The sequence below is a fragment of the Morone saxatilis genome, unplaced genomic scaffold (assembly GCF_004916995.1).
Source record: "Morone saxatilis isolate NCDOM2014 unplaced genomic scaffold, NCSU_SB_2.0 Contig17, whole genome shotgun sequence".
Taxonomy (NCBI): Eukaryota; Metazoa; Chordata; class Actinopteri; family Moronidae; genus Morone; species Morone saxatilis.
Window position 1 is genome coordinate 3,931,839 of NW_023339729.1, and position 11,403 is coordinate 3,943,241.

Below are 11,403 nucleotides of genomic sequence, written 5' to 3' on the forward strand. Positions count from 1 at the left end.
ACACACACACAGACAGACACACTTCCACCAACACATGATGTATTATTAGCATTCTCTGTGACTTTAACCTGGTGAGTGTAAACCACGCTAACAGAAGGAGGCCGGGGGAAGACTGGCCCAGGGTTACCTCCAGCTCCAAGGAAGAGCGTGGGAACAAGAACATATTGTGTGTGTGTGTGTGACGTAGGTGTGTGCTCTATAAGAATAAGACAAACCAGCAAGCAAAAAGTCAATCTAAACCTCTCCTGATCCGAGCTTCTCTTTGTCATGATTCATCTTTTCGACCTGATTTGACACAGACGTCAGTGAATATTCTCCACGCTGTCTCACACACACGAGCATGTGATTCAAATACCACATTAACATATGTGTGTGATGTCATCATAGCAGGGATAAAAACTCTCTCAGAAACAATCTCTGAGCAATGCTTTGTATTAAACAACAATGTGTGTGTGTGCGCATATTTGTCTTCGGTCCCTATTTGTGTAACATCTTGACTCCAATCTCCTTTAGCGCAATGAGTAAGCACTTCCCATCACCCCACTGTGTGTACGAGTGGTGAGACACACGCCGTAATGTTGTCACATGATGCGCGCCTTAATCACTTCACTGACACCTAATGGCAAATGTGTGTGAATGTGAATGTGCTGCCGCTACCGTAACATCACAATTTAGAGACGCTGTAATCTGTTAATCCTTCCTGGATGAAATGGCTGTTGTCAAGACAACGCCGCATGCATCTCTCCTTCCTGAGCTCTGTTGTCCTCCTGTTGCTCGTTTCATTAAAGAGCATTATTGATGGAGCACTCTCTGTTTCCCATTTCTTGTCGCTCTTTGCATCACTCAAACGAAGCCAGATTATATTTTGGCATCAAATTGTAAATCCTCCAAGAGTGTACGCCAGTCTTTTAAATTCATTCTTATGCAACTGTGTGCTTAAAAGGGTATAAAACCTGTTTATGTGTCCATCCGTTACATCAGAGAGCGTGAAGTAGCCTTGAGATTACTTTGCCCTCACGGTGTAAAGCTGCATAATGTTGTGTAATCTTAAAGGCTACTGCTGCTCCACATCAACAGCAAACACACATTCACACACCATCCAGCGCTCCCCAATCAGTCTGCCTTTTCCTCGGCTTTTAACGGGTCCCGACAGAACTGCTGTATGGACGGGCTGCGGCTCGCAGTGCGCTGAGTCAGCAGGAAATTACCATTCAACACGGACAGCCCTCACTACTACGGTGTGATATAATACAGCACCACAACTGTACGGCCCCAAGGGATGGTGGTGGTGGCGGTGGCGGGATGATGAGGGAAAGGGAGTGGAAAAACAGGCCTTTGCTGTAACTCGGCTGACGCTCAGTACAAGGTTTTAGCAACATTTCACCCCAATCAAAGCATCTCAAACATATTTAACACCACTACAGGGGACACAGCAGCCACTGCTCTTGTGACAGCCTTTGTTGCAGGGTTGTCATGAGGAAAATTGGCCTGCAAACGCTGAGCTCAAATTACAGAAAGAATTTCTGCTGGCAGATCCAAAGTGGTGACCCGGAGGAAAGAATGTGTTGCGTAAAAGAGGGGAGGGAGCGAGGGGAGCGGCGAGAGGTAATAGTGCTGCTATAATGGTAATATTCTAAGCTAATGATGGACTCCTGGCAGGTGATGTGTGTGCTTAAGATGCTCTTGCAGCAGAGTTTGCTGGTGCATAATGGAGAGTAAAGCCCCTTTTTACACATGGAATCTGTTCTGCAACACTGCTGGCTCAATCTATCTGTTGGAGATATTACATTTTGGCACACAGGTCTCAATCACACAATTCCTCTATTCAAACAGCTGCATTGCTTTGTATGATATTTGGCACCTCATGCACAAGTGGAAGAGTTAGCATGGCTGAGAACAGCCAAGAGCTGGAAAATAATATCAACGAAGAGGAGTGTATTCAGTTCTCTTGAAAACTTATTTTGCAGCTCAGTGTTCCTCTACGTGGCTTATTAACTGACCATCACCAGTGCAAGAGACACTGCCAGTTCTCATAACTAACCCTAGTCCCTTGGGACACATTTCTTCCTCAATGTCATCATTCATTAGATAAATTAGAGATCTCTGCTGCCTGTCAGAAAATATTTAAAACTGACAAGAGGTTGGACAAATCTGCTGTTTTTAAACAGTTGTTGGGTATTCATATACTGTAAGCGGTTGACATGAGTGAAAGCTGATGATTAATGTGGTTTTTCAGGGTTATTTCTAAGCTTTTAGCATTTTTTGGGGCATTATTTTGATACCCAATAGTAGCAAGGTGACAAATGTGATTCGAGAATCAACTAAGAACAAACTAATTTTCATTATTGATTAATCTGCAGATTATTTTCTAGATTAATTGAGTTATTGTTTGATCTATAATATAAATGTCAGAAAATAGTAAAAAAATGTCCATTCCGGTTTCTCAAAGCCCAAGGTGATGTCTTTAAATGTCTTGTTTTGTCAGTCCAAAGCAGGAAATCTCCATAATTGATTAATAACACTTTCTTTTGTTGGATCGATTAACCAATCATTGCAGCTCTAGTTGTGATTACATGGTGATTGTTTAAACCCCTAGGCTACCAGGAAGCCATTGTTTGTTACTCTTTTTACTTGCATTGTAATTAACTTGTTCTTTTAAGATCTCTCTGTTCATAATGTAATGGCATTTCATTCATACTTGAGCTCTGTTAGAAGTGTTTTTGTAAAATTGTCCTTGCAACTTTTATTAAAAAATCACAATAACATGAAAGACTGCCAGCACATTAAAGGGCATCTTTGGAAGGGTTAATGGAGATTGACACATCTGTGTACTGGTCTGCTTTACTTAAGCAAGGGTTTTTCTGTCTGCGCCCTCTATATACCTGTGTAAGCGAGGTGAGACTCCTTTACTGAGAAACGCCCTCAGAGGACCATATCATATTGCAACACATTTAAATTTCATTTAAATCTTTAGATGAATAGAATAAAGTTGGAACATTAGTGTGTAAGTGTGAATACTGTTCTTAAAGATACAAAACATGAGAAAATTCTCTTTAATATTCTACAACACTCTCTGCAGTTTACTTCTGATTTTGTCTTTTGGTTTCCTTGAAATCTGATCTGATCAGTAATCACGGCTCCATAAAGCCATTAGTATTGACTACTACTAAAAATGTTTTCATAACACATACTGAATAATAATTATCACGCTGAATTATCATAAAAGATGATACAAAAAAATGGAGGGAGGGACAGAGACAGAGAGAGAACATTTTGGAAAGGCTTTTGAAGAGATTGTGCAGGCTTTATGGGTCTGTCGGAATTAGAAAAGATAGAGTGACACTACAGGGCCAGCAGCTCAGTTGTGCTTCCTGCTGCCACAATACAAGACAAACACATGACAAATAACCAGTTAACCACCATCTGACTGCCTTTAATGCCATATATGATATGGTATGTGCAGTGATAAAAGGGTACACTAGATATATAACAATTCTAATGATTACCCTCCATGTTCACTGTTCTTAAGTCTTTGCTTGGAGATGTGTGTGTGTGTGTGTGTGTGTACCTGCAGTACTATCGGAAGCTGCTCAGGAGGGTTCCTGTTCTCCACACCCATCGTCAACCACACCTCAAATGCTGTGAGCTGCTCCCCAAAGAAAGGACTGGGCTGTGGACACAAAACACATGATTTTACACACATCATGATTTTGAAGAATTTACTGTACTTACTCTTTCTCTCTCTCACACACACACACACATACACACACACGTGATAATGAGCTAGTCTGCAGTGACAAGCTTATCATTTCATAAAAGACCTGACACAATGAGCTAAGGAGTGACACTGCACTGCAGTAGCGACATAAATCCTGATCTATCATGATCACCTTCTCTCTCTCTCTCTCTCTCTCTCTCTCTCTCTCTGCTGCCATGGCAGTTGCCTGATTGATTGGTTGCTGGCCGCAGAGTTTTTGATCACGCTGAGTGTTAATATTGCAGCGGGAATTACGACAGCGTCGTGTAGAGTGTTGATGGATGTAGAGAGGGGAAATATCAATGCTTCACGGCTGGATAGCTAAATTAATTTGTGCATAATCAAAGCTTAATAACTCTATACACACACACTCACATACTCACTGATACATGAAAAACGGTGGTGTATAGCGGGTGTAGGTCTCGCTTAGAGACTGAGCTCCTGTATTTGGAACACTTCAAACAGTGGGTTTGATGTTGCATTCTGGGAGGGAATATAAAAAAAGGTTGCACTGGCACCTTTACTACAAAGACCCCTGTGCTTTACTGATTTGATTAATACTCAATTCTATTGCAAATAAGAATATGGTTAAATCAGGGATTCTGCAGGGTTCACCAATTTAAATGTGAGACTTTTAAAGACCTTTTTAATACCACATAGAATGCAATTTAATACTTTTTATGGTCATACTGTATGAAAGTAGGATGAAAAACCAGTAGGGAAAATATGGCCTAGAATGACTTATTATTATATAAGAGTTTTTTCAGTATTTCCCAGCATTATATGACAGTAATTCCTAAAGATAATGAATTAAATCAACACAGCTGGAACCAGATAAGCAGCAGAAAAGAGATAGATGGATTAAGCACTTTTAGTTTATAGCTGTAATGCTACACAGCCTTAATCAGATACATTAACATTTTATAACTAATATTACAGTCTACATCAGGCAAGAGAAAATATTTATGACATTTGTAAATTAAATTTAGATCAGACTTTTTAACAGCTTCTAAGGCCTCTCTTTGAAGAAAAACACATTTTTCATGGTAAAATGGTAAATGGGACCTACTATGTATAGCCGCCTTCTAGTCTTGACCACTCCAAAGCGGCTTTTACACGTACGTGCACATTCACCCTTCACACACATTCCACACAGCGATTGGCAAAGTCCATCGAACAAGAAACTTACACATTAACTACACATTTCACACAACTGATGCTTGCATCTCAGGAGCCAATTTGGGTTTCAGTATCTTGCCAAGATACTTCTACACTGCCCAGGGAGGAGCCGGATGAACAACAACCTCCGATTGGGGACGACCGCTTACCTCCTGAGCCACAGCCGCCCCTAATAATGCAAAATTATGCAAAGAAGGTGGAGGTGCTTATTTCAGCACTGACTAATCCTACTGCATGTAGCCTGAGAGGCAAAACCTAGGACAAAAATGATGTTCAAAGATATTTTAATAGGAAAATCAAACTATAAAAGTGAAGTCTTCAGACAATACTGTCAGTGTTTTGTGCCATCTACTAATACTTACTGGTAATAATGGACACAGGGACAGTTCTTAAAGGACCAGTGTGGAGGATTTAGTGACATCTAGCGTGTAGTTGCCAAGTGCAAAAGGAGAAACTAAGGTGGCTGTGAAAAACGCACACGTCCCTTTCTACAGCCAGTGCTTGGTTTGTCCATTCTGGGCTATGGTGGAAACATAGCGGGTTTAACATGGCAGCCTCCAAAGAAGGCAACCTGTGGTGTCTATAGATAAAAACGACTCATTCTGTGGTAATGAAAACACATTTTTTTTAATTTTCAGGTGATTATACACTAAACAAAACACACTTGACCTTAAAGGGATAAAAGGAAGCTGACTGAGAGGACAGTGAAACTGAAGGAGAATGGATCCCACAATCAAGTTTGAGTAGCTTCTTGTAGAATTAAATATTTCTTAAACCGGGAATGATTAATATGTGACAATTATAATACCACAAACACCATTTTGCATGTATATTGCAAGAATAGAGTGGAAACGAGGAGTAGGAGAAGGGGATCCCTCTGAACACAGCACTTCTGTGATGCTCGTCTGTTTCAGGACCAAATCTTTCTAATGCAGGTGAGGCTTATTTTCACTTTGAGCTGTACAGAAATCAGATTTTCGTTGTGTTCTTTATGTCAATGTGGCTCTGGGAAACAGAAGCACAGAGCTGTGGTGCGGGACAGTAGAGGGTTAAACTACTGCCAGGCAACATAATTGCCAAGAGAAAAAATGAAACTATATTTTTTCTGCAGCTTTAAAGAAAATGAGGTAAACAGCTGAAGCACATCAGAAAGGAATTAAAGGCTCCTGAAAGACGGAGCAAGACAGAGAGGGAAGATCCCCTTTAGTGGTCCTCAGAGGCTCAATTATGCTGCCGGTAAGTGTTTTCGGCCCGAGTGCAGGAGAAAGGAGTGGAGGATCGGTGATGGAAAACTGCTCCCGGGGGAGTGATGGAGAAGATGCCCACCTCCGAGGGCCAGGTGCAGAAGAGAAAAGGCCCAGATAAAAAGTGCTTACATCAGAAGAAAAGCTGCTCTGGTCCCACTTTCTCTGTTTTCATAGTTTTCTGAGTAGTTTGCATTACAAAGCACATGTTGCTGCTCTCTGGTCTGTCCAGCATCTGGTGTGTGTGTGGGTGTGGGTATGCGTCTGCTCTCACACACACACAGAAATGTCTTGTGTTGACCCAGATATCTTCAGTCATCATCAGTTCAATCAGCCTCTCGCAGCGTGTTTCCATTACATTCAGCATCTCCATCACAGTCCCCAGCCGCGTCAGTAAATATAACAATAAACTGGCTGAAAGTGCAGGGCCGGTGCTTTCAGAAACTATTTTTTATTTGACACTCACACTTGAATTATTGGACCTGACGTTTTACAATGTTATCCACTGGGAATGAGAGTGTGTGTGTGTGTGTGTGTGTGTGTTTGAAAGATTAATAGAGATGCTGTAGATGCTGGTGGTGGACAACTTGCAGTGCAAACAAGATCTGTTGATGTTTACAGGCGTCAGTGGTGAACAGATCTGAGATAAGAGCCATCCATCAATGCTAGATAAACAGTAACCATCTATACACCTATACACAAACGCCTAATCTTTACACACACAAACACACTCAATGTAGCATTTTTCACCTTCCAAGCAAAGCTGAAGAGGTCTCGATGTTTGTTTTTCTCTCATACACACACAGACTTACTCTGAAGGTGGTGCCCTCCTCAATAATGGTAGGCAGCTGAGAGAGGCAGATGTCCACAGCCAGGTCCCATGCTTGCCTGTAGAGAGGTGACACACACACACACGCACACACATACATACACACACACACAACAAACACACACACAACACACACACACACACACACACAAAAAGGACATTAGAATGACCACACACATTTATTGCAGTTTAAAATTAATCTTTTTATGACCTGAAGCAAATGCATTTTTTTCTTTCCCTCTTCACCCCGTCACTCATTCTTCCCCATGCACATACAGCTCTTTAAATTCCCAGCCTGAGGTCCTGGAGAGGGCAGCAAGGAGCCTTTAAATCCTGTCTAAACAGCAGCTTTCTCTCATGGTCATCATATCTAATTCATGGGGTTATGTAACTCACATCAAACCCTATCACAGCTCCTCTAGTCTTTCTGTCCGTCTCTCTTTTCCTTACACTTCCTGGCTCCTTTTTTCTCGCAGCAAATTGAGCTCAGGGCCTCAATGGGACTCTTTCCCTCTCAGTTATAGGGTTTGAGTCATGTTCCCAGTAGATGCACTGCGATGTAATGTGATGCTGAATGAGTGACACGGAGTTCACTCTGTATGAGACTCTCTCTGCTTCTTAAACAGCTTTTCCCATTAGCTGGGAGCAGTGTGATAGAGTTGCACTCCGGGTCGCCCACACACTGTTGAAGGTACATTGTATCCACTCCTGTCATGCATGTTCAGCATGCAAACATACAGTACAGTATGTGGCTACAAAAGCTGTGGAGTGAGGAGCAAACAGGTGGTAGTCTTACCCCATATACCACTGAAAGTCAACAAAAAAAGGTAATTTATCCCAGCATTGATCTCAGATCGTAAAAGCTTAGGCTAAAAGGGAGAAATTACAAATTCTCCTGCCGCTGTGGCGAAGGATTTAGCCTTCCAGCAAAAAAGAAACAGTGCAAAACAGACATTACTGCATTATTAAGGACAGGTGTTTCTCATTCTACAAGGTTTTTGCTGCCATGTAAGGTCTAATTTTACAGAAATTAAACCCTGTGAAATTGATGGTGTAAACACTGACTGAGCCAACAATGATATAACAGATTTGAAGCTTGTATTCGTATGTACATATGGGTGACAAATTAAAGGAAAAACGAACACAAACCTCATAGTCTCTGGAACCCTCTCCATTCTCCCATATGTGTTTAACTGATTCACATCATTTTCATTCTAATTAAACGATTCAATGAACCATCAAAATTCTGCATTTGTCATCTTTCTCCATTCATTCGTTCAGGTTTTCCCTTTAATTTGTCACCTCTCTGTATGTATTTACATTAAGCAAACAAAAGACGCTGCTATATGTGATATTTCACAACTATTTTAAAAGGACCAGTGTGTACGATTTAGTGACGTATAGCGGTGAAGTTTCAGATTGCAACTAAATGAACACCACTCGCATCTGTTTCTGACGACCTGGGAATAAGAACAGACTTGTTTGTAGTTGTAGGAGAAAACTACAGAAGCTCGAGACTAGCAAAAAACGTGAAAGGGCCTCTCTACAGTCAGTTTTTGTCTATTCTGGGCTACTGTAGACACATGGTGGCTCAACATGGCAGACCCCATGGACCTTCTCCCTCTGTAGATAAAAATATATCATTCAAAGGTTCAAAATCACAATGATTTCTATATTCAGGAGACTGTACACTAATGTAAACACATATGAACTTTAGGTATATAAATGTTGGACCTTTAAGACTTCAAGACAAAACATTAAAGAAGTGGCATGTTGCTGTTGGATGCACATCCCAGTGTTATTTATGTTCTATTGAACTAATTTTAGTTAGTTCAATATGCAGTAAGTGCTTGTTTACAGCATGGTTTCAAAATCACTCACGTACCATTTTTATTTGAGTGTAAGCAGTAGTTGTTAATTGAGAGAGAAAGTAAGTTACACACTGGAACCAGTAACCCTTTGGTAGGTTTATTGTGCAGGAATACAAAATCCCATAAGGAAGGGTATGGTGGTTTCTCATGATGCTCTCAGATAAGATGATTTGAAGGTGGGATCCTGAACACTCATTCTCTCTCCATCACTCTGGGATTTTTTTTCTTCAGCATGTCATCTACTCCGAGCTTTGTGCGTGATGAAGTAATGGTGCAACTGAATGTAGCATCAGCCCTGCTCATTCCATGTCTAGCTTTTTGTAAAGTCCCTTTGTAAAGTCAGTCTAATGCTGTCTGATTTTGATTCACTTGATTATATAAGCTTCTTTCTTTGTTTTTGGGACCCAGTATTACTTTGTGCCTTTGGTTTCAGTTGTTATGTGTTTGTTCTCTTTTCTTTTGTTATGAATGCATTGCCATTAAAGTTAATCGCACAAAAAATACATTCTAAGAGATTTAACAATTGAAGAATGATCTCATCTTTTTCTTACTCATTTTTGTAACCCTTAATGTCGAGACATAAAGGTATTTGTTTTAGGTTTCATAGCTTGAAGTACTGGGATTGGATTTGCCAACAAATGTCTCTCCCCTCTGGTGTTTATGTAATCCAACGGCAGATAGAGCAGTCTAATCTGTGAAGACACGCTCACAGAGAGGAGGCTGCTGCACCGTTTGAGATGACAGCGTTAACTTGCATAAAGCCTGCCAATACGAATGAGTAACTCATCACCAAAACCAGTGTGTGTTTGTGTGTGTGTGTTTGTGTGTGCGCGCATGTGTGGTGCGTGAGATGAGGGGACAGCCGAGTGTAGGGGACCAGTTGGCGGCTGACTAAGCTTTTTTTTCCTGTTGCCTGCAGAGTGGTGCACTCACAAACACACATATAAAGTACACACACACACACACACTCCCACGCTGAAACTGCCCACAAGGGAGTAATCAGCCTTGGGTTTATCTGCTCTCCCCTATTCTCCTCCATTTGAATAACAATTGCTGTTTGTGTCTGGGCACCGACATCGATCAACGAGCCCCCAAACTGCATAATTCTCCCTCTCCATCGTCCTTTCCCCCCTATCTATGCTGTTTCAAACTTTTATTTTTCTACTCTCCTTTTATCTCTGGCACTTCCATTTTTTATCGTTCTCTCAGTCTTGTTTCCTACACTCTTAAAGCACCTCTCTGTCGTTATTCTGTCCTCCTTAATACTGCATGTGCTGCTGTGAAACAAAGTGCAACTCCCAATTTCTCTGGTGGGTAAACAGTGCAATATAACCCCAATCTAAAATAATGGGCCGCTACGAGCAAGAAAGAAAGACTATTGCTTGCTCAAGGAGTAAGGAGCAGTGTCCTTTACAATAAGTGATGCCAGGGTGTTACACAACAAGTCGCTCCTCGAGGCGAAGAGAGTTTTTTTTCTCCAACGTGAGCCAGATAATGAGTGGGAGAGATGGAGGGAGGCATTTATAGAAGACCAAGAAGCGAAATAATAGATAGTGTTTGTGTAACTTAAGGGAGATAGATGATGGGATAATGTTTCTTAGACAGTGCGGAGGAGCATGTAAAGTCAATGGACAACAGGGAGCTTTCTCAGCACCTTTGTGTGTCTGTATACAATTCTAGTAATGAGAAAAGATGGAGGTCAAATCAGTAGGATGGCAAAAACTGTAAAACGCTCAAAAGAACTTCTGTCTCAAGCTGTGTGAGTAAAGGGGACACTTAAAGTCTTAGATTTGTGTTGTTTAATAATTCAAACAAAACTTTTTTTTGGTGGGACTGGTATAGTATTTTTTTGTTGGGCCACTGCTTTTAACCTAAATCTGCCATGTCTACCACAGCTAGAGATGTCCAATATGTCCCACAAAGTCTCATAATATCCTCCAGAGAACAGGTGTTATCTTGCTGCTTTTAATCAAACATGGGGAATACGTGTTTGTGTGTGTGTGTGTGTGTGTGTGGTTGAAGCAACAGCAATGCCCTAACTCCACGTACAACTTGTCTAGTGTCTGCTGTCAGTGGAAACACTGCTAATATCTGCTCCTGCTATGAGGCAGAGAGCAACAGGTACAGAAACACTGTCAACAGTAAACATACAGAAAGAACTGAGAAAAACCAGCATTATTCTTAGCATTAACGAGGTGTATGCATATGCTAGAAGGGAGAAGCAAATATAAACACCTACATGTTTTGGTTTACACTCCCTCAACAAAGCATTTATTTTCAGTAGTTGGGAGAGTAATTAAAGCATTTCATTTTGTTTCTCCGTTTGTAGGATAAACGTGGGTTAAACTATGGGAAAAAATGTCACAAACACTGCAGCTGGCTTGTGTATTAAAATGGCAGATCCTTCAATTAGGAGACGTTTTCTGCTCAATGAGAGCCAACTCCCTGTCAGCACAGGCAGGCCTGTGAATCTGGCAAAACAATATGTATCATGATACAAGGGTTATGATTCAATATACTGTG

The 11,403-nt window shown here is 41.1% G+C and overlaps 1 protein-coding gene across 1 annotated transcript in view; it reads right to left on the reverse strand.

Moving 5' to 3' along the window:
• Window positions 1-11,403, reverse strand: part of rptor (regulatory associated protein of MTOR, complex 1) — a 182,454-nt gene that overhangs the window by 57,637 nt on the left and 113,414 nt on the right. The window contains exons 10-11 of the mRNA XM_035659536.1: window positions 6,993-7,068; window positions 3,569-3,670 (exon numbers count right to left, since the gene is read on the reverse strand). Of these exons, the coding sequence (XP_035515429.1) occupies window positions 3,569-3,670; window positions 6,993-7,068 (178 nt within the window). The remainder of the gene's footprint in view (window positions 1-3,568; window positions 3,671-6,992; window positions 7,069-11,403) is intronic.